At 43.0% G+C, this 27,468-nt stretch overlaps 1 protein-coding gene across 18 annotated transcripts in view; it reads left to right on the top strand.

Annotated features, from left to right (window-relative positions):
- IRAG1 (inositol 1,4,5-triphosphate receptor associated 1) overlaps positions 1-24,740 on the top strand; it is a 121,310-nt gene extending 96,570 nt beyond the window's left edge. For all 18 annotated transcript variants that reach the window (XM_035265761.3, XM_078340494.1, XM_002755047.5 and 15 more), the window contains 6 exons: positions 3,654-3,703; positions 4,253-4,360; positions 6,152-6,216; positions 15,497-15,616; positions 17,183-17,317; positions 21,239-24,740. In XM_035265761.3, the coding sequence (XP_035121652.1) occupies positions 3,654-3,703; positions 4,253-4,360; positions 6,152-6,216; positions 15,497-15,616; positions 17,183-17,317; positions 21,239-21,482 (722 nt within the window). In that variant the 3' untranslated portion in view covers positions 21,483-24,740. The remainder of the gene's footprint in view (positions 1-3,653; positions 3,704-4,252; positions 4,361-6,151; positions 6,217-15,496; positions 15,617-17,182; positions 17,318-21,238) is intronic.
- Positions 24,741-27,468: the final 2,728 nt, after the last annotated feature.

The raw sequence follows: 27,468 nt of genomic DNA, 5'->3' as shown, positions 1-27,468 counted from the left end.
GGTTTCCAGCTTTATCCATGTCCCTACAAAGGACATGAACTTGTCCTTTTTTTATGGCTGCATAGTATTCCATGATGTATATGTGTGACATTTTCTTTATCCAGTCTATCATTGATTGGCATTTGGGTTGGTTCCAAGTTTTTGCTATTATAAACAGTGCCACAATAAACATATGTGCATGTGTCTTTATAGTAGAATGATTTATAAACCTTTAAAGATAAGCTTAAAATTGTTAGAGGTGGCTGGGTACAGTGGCTCACGTCTGTAATCCTAACACTTTGGGAGGCCAAGGTGAAAAAATTGCTTGAGGCCAGGAGTTTGAGACCAGCCTAGGCAACAAAGTGAGACCCTATCTATACAAAAAATAAAAATCAAAAACAATTAGTTGGATGTGGTGGTGGGCACCTATACTTCTAGCTTCTTAGGAGGCTAAGGTGGGAGGATTGCTTGAGCCCAGGAAGTCAAGGCTGCAGTGAGCTGTGACTGTGCCACTGTACTTCATCCTGGGTGACAAGAGTGAGACCCTGTCTCTAACAACAGCAAAAAGTATTGGAGACATAAAAGAATGGATCAAAAATAGAGTAAAAGAATACAGTTATCGAAGAAGAATAAAATAGAGCTTTTCAAAATGAGGAATAAAGTCATGAAAACTAAAAACTCATGAGTTTAGGTGTGGTAGTTACTATATTTGAGGCTATTCTTCATTATTCCAGATCTTCTTCTGGACACATTTACCCATCTCCTTGAAGTTACAAGGCAAGGTCATGGGACTTGCTTTGGTGAATGAAATGTGAGTAGAAGGTTGTGTCACATCTGAGCCTAGGCCTTTAAGAACTAGTATGCAATCTGCCCTCTTTCTTCCTCCTAACGTGATAACCATCATTGCTCCAGAATACTAGAAGGCCCATTAGGCTGAGTCCTGAGTGAGGAACACAGAGCCGAGCATGCTGCAGATGCATAAGTAAATGGGCATGTAGCATAAGCAAATCAAATCTTCCTTGTTATCAGCCACTAATACTTTGCAGTTGCTTATTATTACTATGCTAGTAAGTTAGTATAACCTAGCTTGTCTTTATTGATTGTAACATTTAAATCACATTGGGCACAGTTGAAGAAAAATGAGCTAATTTGAAGATAGGTTTAAGAAAGTTATCCAACATACAGTTCAGAGAAATAAATTGATTAAAATTCTGAAAGAAGCATTGAGATATGGACTATAGGATGTAGAATGAGAAAGTACCAAACACATTTATTAGGCCATCCTTAAGGAGAAAATCAAGGAGAGAAAATATTCTAAGAAAGAATGGCTGAGGATTTTCCAGAACTAAGGAAAGTCATCAGTCATTAGATTCAGAAAACATAGTGAATTCCAAATAGGAAAAATAAAAATACACCAAAGAGAAACTGTGGAACGTAAAGACGAAGGGAAGATCTTAAAAGTCATTAAAGAGAGCAGATTATTTATGAAAGAATGACATTTCTCAATGGCAATAATAGAAAAAGGCAATGGAATAATCTCTTCAAAGAACTAAGAGAAAATAACTGTCAACCAAAGAGAACACAAATGGCTAAACTACCATGCAAGATTGAGAGCTTGGTAAAGACTATTTGGAGACAATAGAGAAAGTTTACCTCTCATAGACCATTGCTGAAAGAACAACTAGAGGATGTACCTAAGGAAGAATGAAATCAAACTCAAACACATGCTCACAAATGTTTGTTGCAGCACTGTTCACGATAGCAAAGGCATGGAATCAACCTAAATCCCCATCAATGACAGAGCGGATGAAGAAAATGTGGTACATACACATCATGGAACACTATGCAGCCATAAAAAAGAATGAGATCACCTATTTTGCAGGGACACAGATGGAGCTGGAGTCCCTTATCCTTAGCAAACTAACACAGGAACAGAAAACCGAATCTGCATATTCTCACTAATAAGTGGGGGCTAAACATTGAGTACATATGGCCACAAACATAGGAACAACAGGTTACCAGGGCCCACTTGAGGGTGGAAAGTAGGAGGAGGGAGAGGAGCAGAAAGAATAAATACTGTCTACTAGGCTTAGTACCTGGGTGACAGAATAATCTGTACAACAAGTCCTCATGACAAGTTTATGTATACCTGCACATGTACTCCTGAACCTAAATAAAAGGTAAAAAAAAAATTGAGCTCAGAAGAAAGGAGTAGGATACAAGGACTAGTGAACAAAGACATTTGTAAATGTGGGTAAATCTAAATAAGCACTCTCTGTAGAAACCAACAAACATAATAATTTGAGAATACAAAAGCAAGGTGAAATAAAAATACTGGAAAGCAGTATAATGAAGAGGGAGAGTTATTGTTTTAAGATTTATCCAGGAAAAGAATAGAGATCTTGTTTAATTTTAAATTTAAAGTCAATATGTTCAAAAGTTAAGAGGACATGCTAAAGGTTAAAAATAGAATGTGTAATTTCCAAACAAATGTGTAGGGTGAGAGGAAGGGTAGAAAAAGTCAATGAATAAAACAAAATAAATAGAAAATATATAATTACATGGTAGAAATAAATACAAATATATTAATCACAAGAAATATAACTAGTATAAACCTATTAGTTAGTAGAGAGCCTCAGATTAAATTATGGAAAAAACAGGCCAGGTGTGATAGCTTATGCCATAATTCCAGCACTTTGGGAAGCCAAGGCAGGCAGATCACTTTAAGTCCAGGAGTTGGAGAACAGCCTGGCCAACATGGCAAAACTCTGTTTCTACTAAAAATACAGGCGTGGTGGCACACATCTGTAATCCCAAAAACTTGGGAGGCTGAGGCACGAGAATCAGTTGAACCCAGGAGCCAGAGGTTGTGCCACTAGCCAAGATTGTGCCATGGTACTCCAGCCTGGGTGACAGAGCAAGACTCTGTCTCAATAATAATAATAATGAAAGAAACATACAGCTATGTGCTTTTCAAGAGACATAGCAAAAATATATGGATACATAAGAAGAGAGAGAGATGCAGACTAGATAATATTGGTCAAACTGAATCAAACTGAATTGAGCTAGCAAACACCTTTCTCTGCACAGACTCAGGGGTTTCCTGGTGGCAGTATTATCCCAGTATGGAGCGAAATATATTACATGAGTTTTATCTCTTAAAGTATATAGTAAGGAGAAGAAAATCCTGGGGTGGTAGCTTCCTTTGTTCTGAGTCATTTGGTAAGTAACATATTAAAACTACTTCTGTCAGCAAGTTTGCATTATTTACTGGCACCACACCTTCCTTGCTCATAGTTTCTCTGACTGTATATCCTTGAACAAGCATGAAATAACCCAATAAGTCTTGGTAATGCTGAGTAGTTTTCATACACCATCTAGGGTGTTATGCTGAGCGTGCTTAGTGGGGTCAGATAAGAGGTCCAGGACTGGGGCTTCCTGTAGTGAGCAGTGGAGTTAGGATAAAGATTTTGTGCAAAAAAGAAAAAAAAACCCACTCGGCAGCCCCATCTCAGAGGGTGAAGTGCCAAACTCAGTGTCCCCAACACCCAGAGAAGTGGCTATCCCTTGAGGGCCAGTTCTGACCCATGGATACCATAGCTTAGTTTCTGTTTCCTGCTGGTGCCTAGTCTGAAACTTACCTGTGTTCTCTTCTCTGTTCTCTCCTGCTGCAGAAGACGGGGTCCCTCGCACGGCACGGTCCATGTCCCTCACACTGGGAAAGGTATGTATGTCCAAAGAATAACACGGCTCCTGGAAGGAGTATCACAGAAGTTTCCATAGTCACCCAAGCAATCATTCATTCTGGGATCCATGGATGCCAGAGTTTCTATTCTGAACAGGGTTTCTATTCGGCTTCCCACACTCTCAAGTTTAGCCTCTGACATCTTACCTTTCTTGCTCATGGTTTCCCTAACTGTGTATACATCCCTTAAATGAATATGAAATGATCACAAGCCTTCATATTGCTACAGGCAGCTTTAATACACTCTCTAGGGTGTTACACAGAGACTGTGGGGTCATTTCCATTCTGTATCTCCAAGATCTCATAGGCTAAAATAGAACAGATTGAGCGTTCACTCACCACAAGCAGAAAATTTGGGTTAACTTTAGCCACTCTCTCCACACCAATTCCATCATTGCTACTGCAAAACCAAAATATCCAGTTAATGCCATTATTGCATTAGAAACGAGTAGGCTTTTTCCAAGTCCTTCTGAACTATGGCTATTGCTACCTCCAAGACAGTGATCCTAGTCGCTTCTCTTTCCACAGAATATGCCTCGCCGGAGGGTCAGTGTTGCCGTGGTTCCCAAGTTTAATGCCCTTAATCTGCCTGGCCAAACTCCCAGCTCATCACCCATCCCCTCCTTACCAGCCTTGGTAAGTATGATGATGCTTGCCTTCCAGCACAGGATAGTAGGATAAACCGTTCCTTCGTACTTACTCCTAAGGGGGTAGCCAAAGGCGGGGCAGGGTCAACAAGGAGAGGGAATTTCCAATGTAGAATCTGAGTGATAGGCTTAAAAACTCAATATAGACCAGGCTGCATGTACTCTACTACTCCGGGAAGTCCCAGCGCCCTTGAGCATGGTGTTGGCACTCAGCGTTCTTTGCAAACAATAACTCTTTTTGTGCTTACACCACAATCTGCCAAGGTGGTTATAATTTTTTTCTACTCTGCAGTGGGCTTAAGTATCTGACGTTTGTAACATGTGATGGGTGGTAGAACAGCTTTGAACCCTAGGTTCTCTGATTCGGGAGCCTGTTATTCAATCCATTGTTATCCTGCCTCAGTTCATTGCAGCATTGTTCGTAACAATGGGAAACAAGCCCATTTCACTAAGAGATTGGTTAAGCAAATGGATATCCCTATAAGGGGTTTCTGTAGAATTGTTGTCCCTAATGTATTACGAATCAAAAGCAAGTAAAATAGGATATACAAAACCTAGTGTATAAACAGTATAATTCTGTTTTGTACTTTATAAAAGAGTGTGTTTCTGTGTGTAGACATGAAATTTTCTGGAAGAAGATATGTGAAACAGCTAATAATGGTTATCTCTAGGCAATGGTAAAATAGTTCATTTTTATTTTCTTCCTGATGCCTTTTTATATTTCTAGAATAAGAATGCATTAGTAATCAGGAAAAAAACATTTCCATTTCTTTTAGACAAAGACAGTTTGTATATAACAAAATATTTTCTGTAACCCAGGCCTTTGTGCATCTGGCTAATTCTCTCTAAAATTTTTCTGATTCTTTCTTCAGTGGTTTCTCTGTTCCCTGTCTGTGACTAGCACTACCCTCTAAGGAAACAATCTGATTTACATGGAAATTCAAGTTCTGTTCTATGTAATGCCAGTGGGTAGTATTCACTGCTTCCTGCCTCAAGCATTTCAATCATCTAAGAAATCAACCTAAATTCCCAGATCACTCACTAAAATAAAGCAACCTGAAAAAAAATGTTTAAGGATATTGGAGAGGGCTGGTTCGTGTGTTTTAGCAGATCTATTTTCCATACTTCGCCTAAAAGCATAAATGTGTTTTCCAAATATATATATATTCCTTTACACTAGGGGCTGGCAATCAGGGACATAGATTAAAAAACACATAGGGTACTTTTAAAACATTTTTCCCCTAGACCCCACACCAAGATTCTGGAGTGGATCAATACTTTTTAAAAACCTCCCTCAGGTGATTCTAAAGTGCAGCCAAAATTGAGAACCATTACTTAAACCAAATCCATTACAACGACACAACATGAAAATCCTGGGGAACAGAGATAGGCTTGTCCCATCACTGTCCATTGCAGGGAGCCTGAGACCCACATTTGTAGGAGGCCCACTGGTGTTCAGTCACAGTTAGTAAACAGGACAGAGAAAAACTGATGGCTCCTCTCCAGAATAGAGCCTTAAGATGTAAACTCGCCTCCTCTCTTAAGGAAACTTAGAAGAGGCAAAGGAAAAGGAGCAAGCTGCATGTGCCCTAGAGAAAAGGAGGACAGGGAAGGCCCAAGGGAGAGGGACAAGGCCTGGGCTCAGGGGCAGATTGGAAGTGGGGACATGGAGGAAAGAAGAGAAACAACAGCCCCTCTCCCAGCATCATTGGACCCAGCAGCTCTGGCTTCTTCCTTCTGTAGCTCATCCTCAATTCTCTGTCTTCTGTTTTCCATTCAGTCAGAACCACTCAATGGGAGAGGCAACCTACCTGTCACTTCAGCACTGCCTGCACTTTTGGAAAAGTAAGTTTGTCGATTTTCCTCTTAACTTCAGGGATCTTTCAGGAAAATTTCCCCATTTTACTTTCCTTCCTCCAATCCTCACCCTCAAAATGCAGTGGAAAGCAAATTAAGTTTTAAGGGAAATGAATGGGAGTCTGAGACCCACAAAGATTTCAGAACCTGTTTGCAAAATTCTTGAACCAGGAAGATGCTCTGACTGAGACCAAGTGTACCCAATCTTAGAGAGCCCAGATTGGAGCTTTCTCTGTCAGTTGGGATTCTTTGGATTACAGACAAAAGAAAGCCCCAACTCAATGGGACTTAATAAGTCCAGAGGTTAGGCTGCTCCAGGTGTGGCACAGCAGGGCTGTAGCTTAGCCTGTCTACAATTTCCTTACCTCTGACCACATTGTATGTTAACTTCATCATCAAGATTATAGCAAATGGCTGCTCCAGACAGGACAATACCTAGAGGAAGAAAGGGACTGTTTCTTGCCATGTTCCTTTCTTAGGAATAAACCCAGAAGCCTTTCACCAGTCTTCCCTATTATCTCATTGGCAAATCTAGAAGGAAGTCCCTTTCTAAAGGAATCACTCTGGGAATGGGATTGTCATTATGGGATTCAGCTATTCCCTGGGGTTGGTGAGAGGGTCAGCTTCCCATAAAGCAAAATGACTCCATGAAGAAGAGTAAATTCCTGAACAGAATCATGTTGCTGTTAGGAAGTGGGAAGGAAAATGCATGTTGGATTAGCAGCCAGCAGTGTCTGTTATTTTCTAGCATCTCTGTAATCTGCAGATCTTTTCATCCTCAGCCAGAGCAAGGCAGGCTGTTTCTGTGCACTCAGAGGAGTTTATAGCTTACTTTTCAAATTCTTTCATTTGCTTGCTGAGAAACATCTGGATCACACCTGCTGCCTCTAGAATTTTCCCCTTGTGTCTTTTCTCACTTGGTAGAAGATCTACCTTGTTCTTCCTTCTTCCTTGCCTCAAGACAGCTTCAGTCCTTTGTTTTTCTTTGCTGTGAGAAAAGTTTTGCTGCCTGTCAGGGAATGTGTATGTTGCAACCCTTTTCAGTACAGACAAGCTCCTACCTCCAGACTCAGCCTGGTTCCTTCATCTCTTACTATGTGCAGCCACCAGCTTATCACCCAGTGATTTGTCCCCTGTTAGTCTTGAAGTTTGCCCAGCATTTCTTCTCTTTGCCACCTCACCCCCATAAGCTCGCAGGTCCTTCATGTTATAGAGGGTCTCTTCGGGTCTCTCTCTGTCTTTTCTTGATCACTACAGGGAAATTGTCAAGAAGTGACACAACAACCACCACATGGAAGTAACCGGGTTTATGGAAACTAACCAAGTCCCTAGAGTCATAGTCTCTTATCCAGGGTCTCTGAATCTCTTCAGAAATGGTCACCTGATGCTCTGACTGAGAAGCACACTAAAATTCTCCCTGCCAACCTTCCCTGTGGGTGCCCAAATCTCTACTTCAGAGAACCCTCAACTCTAGCTCCATTCTCAGCTGTAGGCCTGCAGAGCTACTCAAGGCAGATGATCTCTTCAACAGACTCTAATCATGACAGGGCGGGGCCTGAACTCTGTGGAACTCATGCCAGGCCAGTTGAGCACTTCTGTCCAAGGCAGTGGGGATCATGAAAACATGAGAGTTATCCTTGGTAAGAGAAACCGAGGTACAAAATTCAAGACAACAAGCAGCAGCCCCAAATCAGGAGTGTCAATGGGGATGATCAATAGTGGCATCACCTTCCAGGGGTTTAGAACCTGGAGAGATAGGGACAGAATGAGGATTAAGGCAAGTCAAGCCAGAGATTTCCAGGAAGAAGGTACCTGCAACTCACTCTTAGGGATGACCAGAGAGATTGCTCTTAGCCATGCTGGGCTGACTCGCCAATTGGGAATACACCCATGTAAGAAGGGTTGCAAAGAGGGAAGGGCATCTTCAGAGGAAGAGGGGTTCAGGATGAACAACAGCTTCCCCTTCTGGATTTCTGGAAATGTTAAGTGATTTCCATTTAAAACTGGAAACATTTTCTCAATTCCCAACAGGCTAACATTGAGACAATATATGAGTAAAAATGAAGTCCTATCTTCTGTCCTATACACAAAGACAGTCAATTCTAGCTGCCCTACCCATATTGTGAAAGAGAAATAATGTGCTATAGTTTAATATACATTGCCTTGGAGATTGTTGTATTCAGTTTCGTATTAAAACGATTTTATCTTTCCTAAGCATACAGTGATGAAGCAGGAAAGGCGCTGGCCAAGCAAAGGATAAGCAGATTAAATAGCCTGTGGCTAGCTCACAGGAAAATAGACTGCTCCATGAGATTTCAAAGAATGCTGAGCCTCGTTCTTGAGGGTCATTTCATAATGAACTGCTCTTCACTCAACAAGGGCCTAGGAACCTGTAGACTTAAACATATGGGTGGAGAGTGATATTTAAATTTAGTCTCAAAGATGACGGCAAAACAAAGCTCAAGAGCAGTTCTGCAAGTCAAAATAGCTACGTAATTGTAGTCTTTTGTTCTTTCATTCCTTCAACAATTAATCATCAAGAACCAGGCACATAGAATGTACTCAAGGAGCTCACAGTCCAGCAGGACATATGGGAAGCAGCCTATATAATACAACATGATGAGTGGCATCTTAGGGAAGTATAGGCTGCTAAGGGAATAATGCAGCAGAAAATGAGCACCTAACCCAATTTTGGTGTAAGGTTGGGGGAAGTTGGGAAGAGAGGTGGGGGAAGAGGAAGATTAGAAAATGATTCCCCTTGGCCGGACAGTGGCTCACGCCTGTAATCCTAGCGCCTTGGGAGGCCAAGGCAAGCAGATCACTTGAGCTCAAGAGTTTGAGACCAGCCTAGGCAACATGGTGAAACCCCATCTCTACAAAAAAATGTAAAAATTAGCCAGGTGTGGTGGTGTGCACCTGTAGTCCCAGCTACTCGGGAGGCTGAGGAGGGAGGATGGCTAGAGCCCAGGAGGCAGAAGTTTCAGTGAGCTGAGATTGCACCACTGCATTGCAGCCTGGAGCCTGGGAGACAGAGCCAGACTCTATCTCAAAAAACAGTTTCCCTATAGGAACTTATTTTTAAAGTAAAATCTAAAGGTTACATAATTATCTAGGTGAACAGGAGTTTAACAACATTCCCAGCTTTGTCATTGCGACATATTCAAGGAATGATGATAATGATAACGATGACAATGGTGATTGTTAACTATTTACTGCACTGATGACAATGGTGACTATACTGTTTACTATTTACTGTACTGATGACAATGTTAATTATCTGTAACTATTTACTGCCCTGATGACAATGATGATTACAAACTATTTACTGCACTGATGACAATGGTGATTACCTTTAACTATTTACTGCACTGATGACAATGGTGATTACCTTTAACTATTTACTGCGCTCTGGCTTTATGCCAAGTGCTTTACTAATTGCTTTGTATTAAAAATCTCAGTTAATCCTTACAGTAATCCCATGAGTTAGGTATACAATTAATATCTCTGTTTTATAGATGAGGAAACTGAAGCTCAGAGAAATCATCACTTGCCTGAGGTTACAAAGCCAGTAGATAGCAGAGCAGATGCTCTTAACCTTTTAATAGACCACCCAACTGGAAGAACAGATCAGTGTGACCATAGAGAAGAGGATGGATTTAAGAGCCATTTTTGGAAGAGCCTGGTGACTGGCTGGGCATGGAGTGGAAAGCAGAGTCAGGGTGAGAGACAGGGTGTGTGTGGAACCGCTCACAGAGAGATCAGCAAAACCAGGATGTAGATAATGCACAGGGTTAGTGTCAAAAAGGGCTGATTATGTTAATGTATCACAGAGCAATTTTATCTCTAAAATAACCATTTTTCTATACTCTTGAAGGACCCAGGGTAAATTCCTTGAAGACTTCACAGAATGCTAAATTTGTACAATAAGCAACTCCCCTTTGCTGATGATATTTTGGGGTGAATTCCCCTCCCCCAATAAAATTGTGGTGGACCCCAAGGATCTAAGGACTGAGTGATGGGGAGTAAGGAAGCTTGGGTTCCCTGGGCTGGGCTTGTCAGAGTGGGGGTGACTTGGAAACCTTGCTGATCCCAAGAAGATATGCCCATCACAAAGGATAATAATCATTTTCAAATATTGTTTACCATGTGGGAAAAGCTGAATCTAATATACCTGCCTGTCCAAAACCATATTTTGACTAAATAGTGCCTCATATTACTGAGAGCTGAGCACAATGACAAACATTTTTGACCTGGTGAATGTGTGAGAACAACGAGCCTCATTTTCTTAAATCATCCCAGAAAGAAAGCACTTAGGATTTCAGGCAAGGGACAGATGCCAAGATCCACGAGCATTTGGGCCAGAAATCCCTAGGGTGGGTAGAGGCTCTGCTCAGCTGCAGTTTACAGCCATGATTACAGATTCCTTTAGCCCATCCCAAACACTGGGTTCTCAGGAAATAAGCATTTACAGAAAGGACTTGTGACTTCTACAACATTCCTAGGTAGGGACTGGTTAAGTCATAGTGAAACCGATGCTACTCAACAAGCACTTAAAGGCATCTGCTGTGTGCCAGGCACTATTCTGACCCAAACACAGTCCTTCTTCCTGTGATTACAGTCATCTGCAGGTATCTAAAACATATATCAATGTCCTCCCTATGAGTCATGCTGTCACAGAGGTGCAGTGGCAGCATAAAGGGAGAGAGAGGGTCGGGTGCAGTGGCTCATGCCTGTAATCCCAGCACTTTAGGAGGCTGAGGCAGGTGGATCACTTGAGGCCAAGAGTTCAAGACCAGCCTGGCCAACATGGTAAAACCTTTTCTCTACTAAAAATACCAATATTAGCCAGGCATGGTGGTGCATGCTTATAATCCCAGTTACTTGGGAGATTGAGGCAGGAGAATCGCTTGAACCTGGGAAGCAGAGGTTGCAGTGAGCCAAGATCGTGCCACTGCAATCCAGCCGGGGTTACAGAGAGAGATCCTGTCTCAAAAAAAAAAGGAGGGGGGATCAACTTTAACCAGAGGGTGTGGAGGAGAGGAAAACACCAGTAAAGGTTTCACAGAGGAGAAGGCATTTGAGCTTAGTCTTAAAGATGCTTAGGGAGAAACTTCCAGGTAGTTAGAGAAGATATTTAGGAAACTTGGTCTAGAGGTCAGGAGAAAACAGCAGACATTTTACATATTGTGTTACCCATTTCCCACCCTACCTGCAACCCCTCTCCTACCACACACACACACATTGAACAAAGGCCCTACCAGCCACTTACACTCTAGACAAGCAGCCTTGAACAGAGAGGCAGCATGGAAGCCACCGTCTAGCCTGGGCAGGAAGGCTAGGAAGGGCAGGAAGAGCTTCACTCAGCAGAATGAAAGGAAAAGACTTCCATTGAAAGAAAGGTGGGGTTCATGGAAGGCTGGAAATTTGGTCTTGACATGAAGTTAGAAGACCAAAGTGAGAGTCCCAGCACCAGTAACATGAATTTGGGCAAGTCACTCAATCAGCCTGAGCTTGGGTTTCTTATCTGTGAAATGGGATAATACCCCACTTATGTGGCAGATAGTGCAGTCAGAAGAATGGGCATGTATTAGACTGCACAGGGTAAAGTTTGAGCTCTACCACACGCTGCTTGTATGATCTCGGTCTGGTCCGCACATCATATACATTCATTCTCTCACTTGCTCTTTCCAATGATAAGAAGAGCTAAAAGTTAACTTATATATCAGGCTCTGTTCTAGCATTTTACTTAAGGCTCACACATGACCCTAGAAGGCATTGCTATTCTCTGTTTGACAGATATGAAATCACTTGAAATGTGATTCTCATGCCTCAGCCTAACCTTTCTGAGCTTTGGTTTCCTCATCTGTCAGAGAACAGCAATACCTTCTTGGATCATTTGTGTGCCCTAAGTGAGATCACAGTCTGATACATAAGTTAATTTTTAGCTCTTCTTGTCATTGGAAAGATCAAATGAGAGAAAGTATATGAAAGCCCTATAGGGTAGCTAAAATGGACAGAAATGCTGCATGTAAAAGGGTCAGTGAAATGGCCTTCCTGGCTGTGCTAGGGAAAAGTTTTTGTCTGTAGAGACAAAATGACCCAAGGACAATGAGAGATTTGTTTATCATCACTTGTCTGCAAAACTCTAACATGCATGAGTGTGTGATGACAGGCAATAGACATGCACCTGAGAAATTTACTAAAGCCATTTTATGAAGATGTAATGTTAATTTTACCATGCTTTAGTTCACATTTAGGTTCCTCTGACTCTGAAGTGTCTCAGTAATGTATAACAAGTTCTCCCTTGATGACATAAATAATTGCCTGGATTTCTTATGAGTCATATTTGGAGGTAGCTCAGATTGCTCCCAAAATGTGCCAGTCAATTTACACTATATAACAATAGTAATAGGTATAATTTGTTGAGTGCCATATTCCAGAAAGTTTATTTACGTTTCTTCATTAATTCTTACACCTCCACCATCAGATATGTATTACTATCCCCATTTTACAGTTGAGGAATCTGAAGTTCAGGAAGATTAAGTAATTTGCATGTCTTGGAGCCGGGATTTGAATCCAGGTTTTCCTGAGGCAAGTTCTTTTCCTCTATACTACACTGTCCTCCTTCATGTATGCTTAACATTAAGGAACCTCTAAGGCTGACAGCTGTATATAAAAGAATTCAAAAGTCTGATACCAATATCTCATTTCCTATATTTATATGTATATGCATATTTCATGAAAGAATTACTTTCCCTGCCCTTGGCTGTAGCTATGTTTTCCTCCTCTTGCTCCAATCATTTAGATAAATAGGAAACTGCACATTAAGCCAAGGTCACATGGAAGGGAGTGGATAATGTAATTTGCAAAAGGAGAAATGTTATGAATAGCTGGTATTTTTAGAGCGTTATCTTTCTTGTTCACAATAGGTTGTGGTTTCCAGCCTGACTAAATGTGAATTTTAAAAGGTCTGAGGAAAACTAAGAGATGGGAAACTGATGCCAAGATGAGGAGAAGATACAAGGCTCACTCAGAAACCCTGCCTGAGAGTTCAGGGAGAGTGGCAGCTGTGATCTTTCGGAGTCCTGGCTGGAAAGCTCTGCTTACAATGTTGCCTTGTTGGTGGACTCCTCCATGACGACGTTGCTCCCACTGGAAATCAGGACACAAATGTGGGCTGCAGGATTTCTAGGGAAAGCATAGCCATCTGGATACTTCCTTTAAACTTGTGATCCCATACCTCTAATGATCTCCCAGCACCACCCAGTCATCCTACCATGATGTTCTAGTATGTTTTCCTTCTTTCACAGGAACTCTTTACACCCCTCCTCTCTTTACAAACCTTCCTGGACCCCTCTGCCTCTCACTCTTAGCAGATGACCTTGCCTTCCACTTTATAGAGGATACCTAAGCTACATTCCCATAGGAGCCCTCTCACTTTCCTTCACCACATCTCCAGCCCAACAACTTCATCATCCTGGTCCCTTTGTTACAAACAAGGAGAGATTCTCTATTTTTCCAAGGTCTGTCTTTACTTCCTTTTGCAGAAGCTGGGTTCCTTTGGGCATCCCTTTCTCTCATCCTCTCTACTGGACCATTTCTATCTACATTCAAATGTGCATCATCCCTTAACCTACTTCAGCTGTGCACTCCCTCCAACACACCCCTCTACTCTCCTTCCTACTGAAATTGCTGTGTCTGTGGCTTTACCTTTCCCACCTCCCTTTCTTTACTTCACATTCCAACCTGTGCTTAGCTCCCACCATTACATGGAGGCTCCTCTTGACCTCTATATTATCAAATCTAATAGTCACCTTGTCTGTGCGCTTCGGACTCAGGCTCTCAGAAGTGAGTGGCACCTATAACTCTTCCCACCTTGACGCATTCTTGTCTCCTGGCTCCCAAGACTCCACCCACTCCTGGGTTTCCTCCTACCTCTCTGGCTGCTACTTCTCAGCCACCTCCGAAGACGCCTTCTTTTCCACCGGAGCCAAGTGTGGAGTTCCTCGTGGCTTGGTCCTGGGTCCTCTTCTTGTCTTTCCTCATATTACCTCCCTAAGCAATCTTGTCCATCCCCATGACTTTAATACCATCTGTATTCTGATGACACCAAATGAATATCTCCAGCCCAGAACTCTTCCCTGACTCACTTGGTGAATTCAGCTGTCTACTTGACATCTCCCTTTGGATACCTCACAGGGATTGCAAATGTCTCTTGTCCAAAAGTTAACTCCTGCAACACTGCCTCTTTTTAGTTTCTCAAATAACTCAGTACCTTTTGTGTCTCAGAGTCTTTATATAACCTACATTCTCTTCCTGGGATAATCTCTCCTCTGCTGTTTTTTGGTCTTTGGAGACTGAGTTTCACTTTGTCACTCAGGCTGGAGGGCAGTGGCATAATCTTGGCTCACTACAAGCTCTGCCACCCAGGTTCAAGCAATTCTCCTGCCTCAGCCTCTTAAGTAGCTGGAATTACAGGTGCCTACCATGACACCCAGCTAATTTTTATATTTTTAGTAGCGATGGGATTTCACCATGTTGGCCAGGATGGTCTCAAACACCTGACCTCCAGTGATCCACTTGGCCTCCCAAAATGCTGGGATTACAGGCGTGGACCACTGTGCCCAGTCCTCTTCTCTGCTATGAATACATCTGACTTCTCATTGTTCAGGACTGTGTTTCAACTTCAGCACCTCAGAGAGGCCTTTTGGAAACACATTCTCTCCATGTTATTTTCTGTCATTGTACAGAATTTCTTACATAAAAGTTATGATTTGTCATTAATCACGTACTTTTTCTGTCCTTTTTGGGGGATTTTCCTTCTGCTAAGTTCCATGTTGATAAAAAGCATTTCTTTATTTTCTAACGTCATGCTCAGTGGATATTTGAAAAAATGAGTGGGGGTCTTCAGGTGAAAGATGGATGACAGGGATGGAATGACCTTAAATGTGTTGCTCTGCCCCATTTTCCTCATCTCAGTGCTGTAGTGCACCCATCACAGCACCTCCCGGAATAAAAATAAATGCCACTTTGGGAGCATGAGGAGAAGGGGAACTGGTGTCGTATTTAATGGGCTGGAGAAAATTCATGGACTAGGACCTTTATAAAATCTTGTCTCAGGCTAGAAGGATTGGAAAAAAATCTGAAAGCTACTGAAAGAACCTGAGTTTCTGCACTCCTAATAAGGAATTGGGCCCAAAACGTGGCTTTGTTTTTAGGCCTCCACCTTTTTCTGAAATGATGCCCTGTGCTTCCCTCTTTTCACTAGTGGAAAGACAAATGGGGACCCAGATTGTGAAGTCTCTGCTCCTGCGCTGACCCTCAGCTGCCTGGAGGAGCTTAGTCAGGAGACCAAGGCCAGGATAAAGGAAGAAGCCTTCAGCAAGGGGTGAGTCAGACCTTGGCCACGCTGAGGGCACCTGGCAGGTCTCAGAAGATGCCTTCCCATGGGTCTTTCCTGTTTCTTAGAGGCGGTAGGGAACCAGCCAGTGGCCACAGGACCTCCTTGCTACAGGAAGGAACTGCATAGGAAGAGCAAGACTGTTCCACAGGAAGGACAGGAGGAAGCAGGGTCAGCGGGTGTGGTTAAATAGACGGCCCTCTTTTTAGGCAGAGAGCCACCAGAATGCCACTGCTCAGAATAGTCTGGAAATAGAGGCCCTGGGTGGGTCTTGGCGGTGCCTGAGGCTTCCTGACACGTGTTCAGAGCAGTCCTGCTGCTGCCAACAGTGCCCAGGAGCAGCTGCAGCTTTGCTTCCTAGAACTGCTTTGGTCACCCCTTCCTCCTACACACAGAATCTCTTCAACTTCCAGCTCTTCCTCCTCTGTAGCACCTATGGCCAGTTGTCAGCACTGGAGAGACCAAGCAAGTCTTGAGCAGGGGCCAAACCTCAAAGTAGAGGCTTACCTCTGACCATGTATGGCAGCCCGAGCATCTACTGTCCCCATAGCTCATGAGGGAGAAATAGTTTCCCACTGACACAGAACCCATGGGCTTCAGTGGTGGGTTTGCTCGACCAAATTGCTAGTGTTAGACACTCAGCAGAGGATAAGTGAACAGAGTGTGTTTGGGGTAATTTTGATCCTGGGGGAGAAAAACCACAAGGGTTTCTCTTGGAAAACCTGCGTTTTTCACCCACAACTGTGCTCTCTCCTTGGAATGCATGGGCATGAACTCCTTCATTGGTTTTGTAAACTTTTACTGACTACCTCTCTAGGTCAAGCCATGTGCCTGGCACTTCCGAAAAACATTCCAGGCCGGGCGCGGTGGCTCAAGCCTGTAATCCCAGCACTTTGGGAGGGCGAGGCAGGTGGATCACGAGGTCAAGAGATCAAGACCATCCTGGTCAACATGGTAAAACCCCATCTCTACTAAAAATGCAAAACATTAGCTGGGCGTGGTGGCGCGTGCCTGTAATCCCAGCTACTCAGGAGGCTGAGGCAGGAGAATTGCCTGAACCCAGGAGGCGGAGGTTGTGGCGAGCCGAGATCGTGCCATTGCACTCCAGCCTGGGTAACAAGAGCGAAACTCCGTCTCAAAAAATAAAAAAATAAAAAATAATTCCAATGCCCTGTGAGATGAGTGTCCCCCTCCCTCTTTCACAGATGAGAGGCTGAAGCTCCATGGTGACATGGAGAACAAATACAATCTTAGGCCTATGGAACGTTCTGTGGGATAAGAACCCAGTCAGGAGATCCTGCACTACATTTTTTCCTCATCAGTTTTGTCACACTGTCACATAAACAGGAAGGATGACTGAGGAGTGAGGGGAAATGGTACTGGCATGAGCTGCCTTGGGATTCAGTGGAGCTTCCCAGCTTTTTCCTGTTTTGTGGAACCACAGGAAGTGCATAATTATTGGAGGTGCTGCTCAAGCCCCCTCCCCTAGGAACTCAGGAAAGGATGCACTGCATCTGGCCTTTCCAGACTCAACTGTTCCTTTTTGTCCCCCAGATTCCAAGAAGGTCTAAAGAAGAACAAAGAACTTCAAGACCTGAAGGAGGAGGAGGAAGAACAGAAGGGTGAGAGTCCTGAGGAACCTGAAGAGGTAGAAGAAACTGAGGAAGAGGAAAAGGGCCCAAGAAGCAGGTGGGAAGCCTGTGTTTGGAGTCCTTGCTATTGCTGGAATGGGTTACAATTCACCTAATTTAAATGCACAAAATCCCTGGAAATGCCAGTCCAGGGCAGCAGTGAATCTGAGGCCTCAGTGAGTAGCCAAAGAAACCAAGAGGGCACTCATGTTGGGAGGGGAGTAGAGGAAATCCCAAAGAGCCGAGATCACTAGCAATCAGAAGTTTGCAAGAGCTTGAGAGGTCGGGGCAGTCATGGGGAGGGAAGATGACAATCAAGAGCTCCTGGAGCTAAGGATGGGCAAAGGGCCCTGAGTGGAGTCCCTCCCAGCCCAGGCATAGTTAGCTCATTTCCCAGATGAAATGATGGGTAGCCATCCCCATGAGAGGGCCAAGACCAAGGGAGCTGACTTAAAGCTCTGGAGTTGGTTTTTTACAAGAACAGGAACTGGGAGGACACGCAGAGCAGAGGGCAAACTCAGCTCAGTGACAAGGTGAGTCTCCAACAGGTGCCTACCATGCTGACCAATCAAGCTTGGTCATCCAGAGAGTGTCTTCACTTTAGGCTAGAAATATTTGGGGTTTTCTTTTAGAATACTTTCTATTTCAAAGGTACTTTCCCCTAAGTTGGGGGAGGAGAATAGAACATGTAGATAAAGAGAATATAGACCTATATCTTGTCCCACTTGTGGTTTCTGCCTGGCCTTTAGGATGCAGAATCGTAGAAATGATCTCATTTAGTTCCAGGGCACTTCATGCAATGAAATATTATGGGAATGAGGTCTCAGCCCCACCAGGCCTGAATATCCTCCAGAAGTACATGCTTAGGGATAGGATAAACTAGCACCCATAGAAGAGGAGTACTCTACCGCATAGATATAATGATCATGCCAACATTCTGGATTTTCAGGACAGCCCAATTTCATATATTTAACTATGTTGTCTCTATTAGTATATTTAAACCACAAGTCTTGGATTTTGATTATTTTAAATGTAGTTATAGCCACCTTAGAAAACCTTCACCAAAATCCTTGTTTTTTAGACCCCTGGGATATCTTGGGGTCCAGGGCAGTTCCAGACAAAATATCTAATCAGCTGCTGAAATATTATCTAATCAGTGTATATATCTGTGCCTCGTTGCTGGAGAACTCTGGAAACCACATAATTGCAACAAACAGGTAATGAAGTGAAGACTAGAATCAAAATGGATAGGCACATAGGAGCTACCAATACAGCCCAGTTAGTGGAGGATTCAACTAAAGTGAGAGGTCTCACTGAGAGAGGTCTCAGCCCATGCTGGTCAACCCCATTGTTCAAGGGAAGAGCTGTTAGGAGAACTGGAGAAATGCTTCTCCACTGAAAACAAGCCTGTGCTAGTACCCACTGCCTCCCCAATGAAAGAACCTCCAAGTTTAACAATTAAAGCACAATCCCTACTCCAGACAACCAGATCCTTTTCTTAGGCCTCACCACTGTCCTGAGGCTTCTCCGCTCAAATTTCTCAGGCCAACACATTGCCTTCCTCCCCTTGAATGCAGTCAAGTGAAGCCCTGGACAAAAAGCACTTCCTCTGGCACCCCTGAATACAGCTGAGACAGGCTAGAACTTCTAACACTTCCAAACACTGCGAAAGAACAAAAAATAAATAAACAGAGAGAGTACATGGAATATAAACAGTCTGGATTGCAAAGCAAGGGCCTCGATGCTTTATCTAGCTAATTCGATCTCAGGCAATTGCCAGCTCCCTCCCATTTCATGAAACCCAGGAGAAGTAAGGCTTAGCTTGGTCCCTTTCTGTCCAGCTCCTGGTCATCAGTGTGTGGCAATGGTACCTGTAACGTTTATCACGCACCATCTCTCAAACATGATTCTCGCCTGAAATATTGGTACCTCACTAACAAGCAAGGTTTGAAATTATTAAAAGTTCCATGTCCTACTTAGTGCATTTTTAAAACATTGGGTTCAGCCCAGCTGCTGACTACTTAAGAGATTCAACCTCACACATTAAAGTCTTTTTGTCTGAGTCACTTATCTGTTATATATAACAATTTATGTTACAAATATGGCTCTCTTGAGGATCAGTTTAAATAAACTTTGGGTGAACCCCAATATCTTAATTATATTAAAACAGAGAACACAGTCTTCTGACATTGAACAAGTGAGACTCATAGGGGCAAGCTAAAACTTTTGTCTTTTCTCCCAACGCCTTTTAAAACCTGCTCTGTGGGGTTAAGATGACATTTACCCCATTCTGTTTCCAATAACTCTCAGGAAACAGAAGTTTACTTATAACAACCAAAAATTGACTTCCAAAGAAATTCTATTTCTAATCTATTTCTAACCTCTTTTATAGGCTAGGCACCGGTGACCAGCTAAGGTCACACAGCCAGACCTTGGCCTCCTCCTTTGGAGCTGCACTTAAGAGTGGAGTTAGAGTAGGGAGAAGCCACTCTAGCAGCTTGTTTTAAAGGATGGAAATATAGCCCCAAAGGTTCCATTTTAGCATTCAACTCTATCTAAATAGAACCTAAAGAATCTAAAAAGGGCTGAAAGAAAATACACTTCCACTTCTAAACTCTCCCTTCCCAACAGTTGTGAAAATAGCCAGTGATTTTCAAATCAGCGAATGTGCTCACTTTTGTGCTTTTCTTAATTGTGATTGAAACGATCTGATGGGATTCCCGCGTGGAAGAGAAACCTGTCAATGTTCCCTGTGGCCTTAGCATCCAAGGAAGGCACTCTGAGCATCTGGACCATTTCTAAGGAGGGTATTTATTGAGTTTTTCAATCCATTGCAAGTCACACATTTTCTACTCGTTCTAAATTTGAGCTCTCTGCTTTTCAGCCAATGGCTTGGTCATTGGAGTGTGCGTGTGAGCCTCAGGATCTTCCGAAACCACTTCTATAATTTTCCCCACCTCCTTGGTTTAGGAATCCTCGGTATTCTCATTTTTCATATTTTTAAAATTACAGATTAAGAGCAGCAGAAAATCCTAGCTTATGAAGGGGTTCAGGGCTTCTTCAGAGAGCTCTAGAATGGACTTGCCAAAGGAGGCCATCTGCCCAATGTCTTTTCACTATGTCAGAGAGAGAGATGACAAATTGAAAGACAGTTGGGAAGGAAGCAAAAACAAAAAGGGGCAAAAATGGAGAGGAAGAGAGAGATGAAAGAAAGAAGAAAGGAGTATGGAGAGAGTGAAGGAAGAAAAAGGAAGAGAGAGAAATTAGATAATAAATATTAATGATGTTGAGATAACATCATCAACAAATCACCCAGAGATTGCTAGAGGCTGCTAGTCTTCTGCCTGCTCTTGGATGGTTTGAAGTGACCTCCTGAGGTTGATCTAGTCCCTTGTCATTTATCACAGAATATCAAGCTTCTTATGAGTTTAGCACAGTCCTTCCTCTCCGAACACAGTTAGATGTGGAACTGAGAACAATGAATTATGCATCTGAGGCAAGGGACAGGTTAGAGCTTGGAACTGATCACTAATACAGCTAAGTGCTAAAAAGATGCACAGTCCCGTGATGGTCTGGATGCATGAGAGTATGGATCAGCCAATCCTGTAGCCCTGGGCTTGGGAGAGTGTAGATATCAGTAATCACCCTGTGAATAGGTGAGGGCATGTGTGGATGGTTGATCAAACAAGTAAGTAGAATGATCTAGTCAAGTAGCTTTCAACATCAAGGCTGTAGACTGGTGGAATCAAAATCACCTGGGAAAATTTAGCCAATGATTCCTAGACCATAACTTTGTATATTCCTATTCAGTGTGCTTGGGGCATTTTGAACAATTGCTGCCAACCCAATCTAGGCACAGCTGAGTTTGAGAACTAGTGCTCAAGACAGCATGGAAGCTATCCCCAGAGAGAACTATGGGTCTGTGTATCATATGCGTGCCCAGTATACTAAAGCCTCTGCCTATTTTTTTCATTGACAGCAAACTTGAAGAATTGGTCCATTTCTTACAAGTCATGTATCCCAAACTGTGTCAGCACTGGCAAGTGATCTGGATGATGGCTGCAGTGATGCTGGTCTTGACTGTTGTCCTAGGGCTCTACAATTCCTATAACTCTTGTGCAGAGCAGGCTGATGGGCCCGTTGGACGATCCACTTGCTCAGCAGGCCAGAGGGACTCCTGGTGGAGCTCAGGACTCCAGCATGAGCAGCCTACAGAGCAGTAGGAAACCTCACACCTAGCCAGTGCCCTGCTCTGAGACACTCAGACTACCACCCTTTCCCCAAGTATAATGTCAGGCCCAGGTGTGGACATGCTGCCACCCATCCCATCAGGTCGTGAGGAAGGGTTTCTTTAACACTCGGCACTTCTGTGGGAGCTATTGATACACAGTGAGTTGCTATTCTTGGAGGATCAACGAAACTGCCCTGGGAAAGCATCCAGTGGATAAAGAAGTCACCTTCACCAAGGAACTCTATTGGAAGGGAAGGTCTCCTGCCCCTAGCTCAAATGGCTGGGGAGAACTAAAACATCTTCACTGGTGGTTGGGGGTAGGGAGCGGGGCACAGGGAAGAAGGAGGCAGGGGGCAGTAAAAAGCTTACTCTCTTTTTTCCTCTCTGTAATTGGTTATCAGGGAGAATTTGCTTAATGACTAATACCCTAAGGATCAGACCTGGAATTTGGAGTTGCAAAATGACTATCATTCCCATTTCCCATCTCATTTTCAATTTCTTCAGCCTCCCATCCTCTCCTTTGGAATGAGAGTTTCTTTTTACAGAAGTAGTAAAGGCTTCTTAGAAAAAAAAAAGTATAAGCTGAATTTAGCTCAGTGCTTGAAATGGGAAGATATGAATTATTATATATGCATCTGTCCACACACACAGTTGTGTATACACATACATACAACGTGCATGTGCACAGAGCCAACAACCCTTCAAAAGCGTGCTCTGGGTGTATGCCTCTGGATAAATAAGATGCATGCCAACCCAACCCACCCACAGATTTTTACTAGGCATGGGGCAGTCACCAGGCACCTGCTCAGTGAGCTGTCCACATGGATTGAAGATGTCTGAAAAACACTGAAAACTTATGGCTTCAATGGCAGACTTACTAGTCTGCATTTCAAATGCTGACTCTGAGCTGCTGTACAGCACCATCTATTCCCTATTATCTCTTTGAAAACAGTTAACCCACCTCACGGGCGAATGAGGAGAGAAGATGTGCTTTCTGCTTCAGTCTCTTATCGTGTGTGTGACCACATGCAAGGGTAAACTTGCATTTTAGTGCTTCAGTTCCAACAGGATTTCCAACCTAAGTATAATTGGGGATGTTTCAGAGCATCACCAGTTATTTAGCACAAAACTGAAGGAGCACTTCCCCTCTCCATTTTGACTTCTCTCCCCACTTTTATAGCCACTGCCTTCATTCAGCCCTCATCAGTTTTGTAGGGATGTTGATTTCCATGTGGGTTTTGTTGTCATTGTTTTGCATTTTTGTTTTGTTATTGATATTGTTTGCTTTCATTGCTAAAACTCATATACAACTTACTATGAGCCAAGTGCTGTTCTCAGTATTATGTAGGTGTTAATTCATTTACGTCCTGAAGAAAAAGAAAAAATATATGAAGTGGATACCACCCTTCCCATTTTCAAATAAGGAAGCTGAAGCACAAAAAGAACAAATAACTTGACAAGCGCACCCAGCTAGTAAATCATGGGGCTGGAACTCAACCCCAGGGTAGACTGGCCCCAGAGCTGTGCTGTCCTTGACTCTTCGATGGTCTCCTAGCTGGAAGCCTCACATTCCAGTCTCACTCCCCCAAGCGGCTCATCAGCTCCATCTCTGGCTCCCAAACTAAAGTTTCTCTCGTAGCTCTGGGCCTTCACTCACTGGTTTTTCGCCAGCTGTTCTTCCCTTTTCTTTAGGTCACTCTTCTTGACCAAGTACAAAAATTATCCCTCCACCAGCTTTGATGACCTTCCTTCCATACTCCTCACCAGACACAGCATAATAGGTCACACCTTCCTCTGTGTTTTCTGGCACTTTTTAAACATTTTTATTATTGACCTTTACCTATAATATATCACAGCCTATTTATGTATCTGTCTCCGCTAGCATTTTTCCTCAAAGACAAGAACCATGTCTTACCCATCTCTTGGGTAAGTGCTAGCATGGTGGCTGACGCTTGGGAGGGTGTAATTAAATGTTGGTTAAAAGAACAAGCAAACATTCAAGGTGGTGGAGAGCACCTGGGGACAGCTGACATACTACATGCTTCCCAGTACCAGCACCATCACCACATCACAATGCCAAAAGCAACATCTTTCTTAACCTCAGCTTATTCTGTTTCTCAGTCTCCTCTGTGAGAGAGCAGGAATGAGACCAGACTAGCAACACCATTTCCAAGCTCAAGGACTAGGCTCCATACAGTCAAACCTTCAGAGAGACCCCCCCCTCACCCCAAGCATGCCCCACTTTAAAACAGCATGTTTATTGAAGGGGCATCCTTTACAGTAGCTAGAAAATGACTGAGAGAGGCCCAAGCCAGGGTTGATCAAGGATGTGCCATTAAGGTAAAGAGTTACAGAGCAGGGCAGAGAGACTTTGGGGCCATGAGTGGATGGTTTGTCCAGCTCTTCCAGGGGTTCTGGATAAAACTGAAGGAGCTTTAGCTACATGAGGCCCTCAGAGCCAAAGACAGGATGCAAATGGAGTTCCAGAGAGTGGCCGTGGAAGCAGGACTCCAGGTGGGGAATGTTCAATCTCTGCCTCCCTTAAAGAAGGGCCAGGCTCAGCTGACCCATTGTTCACTTGGTCACAAGTTTCCTGCCTTCATTTCTGGATGAGTCAAAGGCCACGAAAGCAGGTGTAGAGAACTCCTGCACCTTCAGCTGCCCCACAGAAAAGCCTGCAAGAGTACTACCAGGCACAGGCTCTCTCACACCCTACTCCATTTGTAAGCAAGGGAGGTCAAGGAAAAGGGCGTCTCCAAAAGGGAGCATAAGAGTAGCCACATGTACAAGGGCATAGCTGAAAAAGTACTCATGGGTCTAACTTTTCTGGAAAGCAAAGACCAACCTGGAGCAGTGGGAGTTGCTGCCCAAGCGGTAGTGAACTGGAGAGAACAGGCCCTGGATTTCCAATGACGATGTGAATCTGAAAGAAAAGTCCCCCAAATGCCTCTGAAGTCTCACATCTCTGCTTAGCCCTAGGAGTCTGGTTCCCTGCCTTCAGTTGCAGAGTGATGTGTTTGTGTCATTGTTGACGTCACCTCCTAAAAAGACCTTCACTTTCTGGCTACCACAAAGCCATATGTGTTGCTCCCATGTACAGCCTGATAGGGTAAATGGAAAGGGAGTGCTGGATTTGTATATCACTGGCTGTCAGTTCCTCATGTTGTTAAGCCTCACACAGGTGTGCTAGCATTGAACTGTAGAGTGTCACATACCTGAGTTTGAAAATAAAAGCACATTTCCAAACCTCTGGCAGCAGCCAAATGCCTCCTCATTTTATGGAGTTGAGTTAAAATCTTTGGAATTTGATGCCTTTGGATATATTAGTGCATCCCAGAACCAAGTCAGAGGTCCCCAACCTTGGTCGTTGAACTATGAGATACCTCACAGGGGCTAGATCAGTTCCTCCTTCTCTTCCCCTTCCCCATTCCTGATCCTAGTTTCCTGTATCTTCCTGGTCTATGATTTTTTTAATGAACACATTTTGCTGTGATTGAGTCTGCTGGGTTTTTACCAACCCAATTTCCACAGCTCAACAATTTTTGGGTATTTCTTACAGTTAACTGCAGCACTTTCCAGGTCTTGTTCCCTAAAAATAAACTCTTCTGCCCAATACTTCATACCCTTTTTACTCCCTTCTCTGCCAACCAAAGCCAAAGGATTCAGATGAGAACACTGAGACCCAAGAAAATGGCAGAACCACTAGATGGATGCTGGGTCTTTGAATGGGCACTCCCAATATTGAACTGTGACATGAATAAGAAGATTTTAGTGTATTAAGCCACATAGATTCCAGAATGTTTATAGCTGTTAGCCTACCCCCTACTAATGCATACATTTGAACTAGAAATTGGGTACTTTAATAGCAAAATTTCAAAATATGAGGTTCTGGCTTACCAGTTACATGGCAAGAAACAAAATTGCTAGAAAGATGGTGGCACATGTCATGAATAGAACGTGTTTGGAAAAGTCTTACCTGTGATAACTTGGAAAGCATCTCATGGTTAGCCTATAGTTTTAGAAATGGTGAAAAGAATCAGTGTTGGAGTATGCAAACTTCTCTTGGCTACCTTTGGCAAGTTATTGCCAGAGAAAGAATTGGCTATGTGGGAGCAGAAATGAAAACGAATATCGAGTATTCAGAAATGTGAAAGACTGAAGGGTGAGAAAACCTGACCACTTCTAAATCCCAGGCAGACTAAAAAGAGCTTCGAGTGGGAGCCAATACAATTTCTCAATTGAACAGATCCACTCAGCCTTATGGCAAAGGTGCGGTTAACGATGTGGCCCTTTCCTTTGAGTTAAAATGAACTTGGTGTGTTGACCACTAAATTGGAGGGGTATGGTGTTGAGAAACAAGAAATAATTCTTGAAAATTATGACTGGGAAAGGAGTTGGGGTATGATTATTGGCACATGGAATTTACAAAGAAACACAAGCCAGGACTAAAAACCCCTTTGGTTGTTCAAGTGAGGAAACAGCTTTTGGGAGGAAAGAAAATATGTCTAAGAGATACCTGCACCTTCACGTTTATTGCAGCACTGTTCACAATCGCCAAGATATGGTATTAACATGTGTCCAACAACAGATGAGTGATAAAGAAAATGTGCTGTACATACACAATGGAATAGTATTCAGCCATAAAAAATGAAATCCTGTCATTCACAGCAACATAGGTTGAACTGGAGGCCATTATGTGAAGTAAAATAAGTCATGAACAGAACATTAACACCACATGTTCCAATTCGTGGAAGCTAACAAAAGATCTCATGGAAGTAAAAAACAGAGTAGAGGATACTAGTGTCTGGAAAGGGAAGAGAGAAGGGAAAGAGTGAGATTTGTTAAAGGATATATTGTTAGGAGGAACAAGTTGTGGTGTTTTATGGCACATAGAATGACTATAGATAACAACCACATATATTTTCAAATAGCTGGAAGAGAAGATACTGAACACTCCCAACACAAAGGATAAATATTTGAGATGATGGATATGCTAATTACCCTGATCTGATCACTACACCTTGTATGTATGGAAATATCATAATGTACATGTGGAGAATTACATGTTGATTAAAGACAACTTTTAAAAAAATAAGAAAACTTCTGGGATCTTAGCTTTCACCTGCAGGAAGCAGACTGCAAAAGCTGTGCTAGTCCCAAGGAGGGCATACTCCCTACTATCCACTTCAAATGTGGACAAGGAAGGTTATATACAAATGAGTCTCCCAAAGGGATACAAAGGGTCACAGAAAACAGGGGATGTGAGAGTCTCTCTGAGAAAGCAGATCAGAATCAAATCAAGAAGCTGTGAAATGATCAATGAGTACTGTTTTAAGCCACTACGTCTATGGCAATTTGTTGGACAGCAATAGAGAGCTGGTACAGCAGCCTTTCGAAGGTCTCTTTGTTGGTATTCCAGAAATTCTATGGCTGGTGATCGCTGTGACTCTCGTTTTCCCCCTTTACACAAGGCCTTGCCTTTCATGATTCGTTTTTCCCCTTCCTGTCTTCCTTCACTCTTTTTGTAATAATTGAACAAATGCTAGAAAACTAGCTCTCTTTCAGCCATGGTGTTAGTCTTTAAGAATAATGATGACGAGGCTGGGACTCTGCCTGTCTGTCTTCCTGGTACCTTGATGATAGAGTCATGAATGTTTCTGAGGAACTAGGGCTTGTCTCACCCTAGTAATGAGGTCTATATTGGAGACATGTAAAGGCTGTTTCCCTGGTCTCTTAGAAGTTCCCTGCATTTGTTCAGAGCAGATTCTCTTTTTGTTATTGATATTTTCTACACAGACATCTAACTTTATGACCAGTACTACTTATGTAAAAAAAACAAAAACCACTTGTTATCCATATATTTTTCCTATAAAAGACATTCATTTTAGAAAAATCTCATAAGCCTTCGCTCAAGACATTGCTCACAAGGCAGAACTCCATAATGACCATGAAGCACACGCCCCTGAATAGCCAGCTGG

Source organism: Callithrix jacchus, chromosome 10, assembly GCF_049354715.1.
Source record: "Callithrix jacchus isolate 240 chromosome 10, calJac240_pri, whole genome shotgun sequence".
In the NCBI taxonomy this organism is placed as follows: domain Eukaryota; kingdom Metazoa; phylum Chordata; class Mammalia; order Primates; family Cebidae; genus Callithrix; species Callithrix jacchus.
Note: the sequence above shows the minus strand (reverse complement) of the source record. Positions and strands in the feature narration are given on the sequence as shown.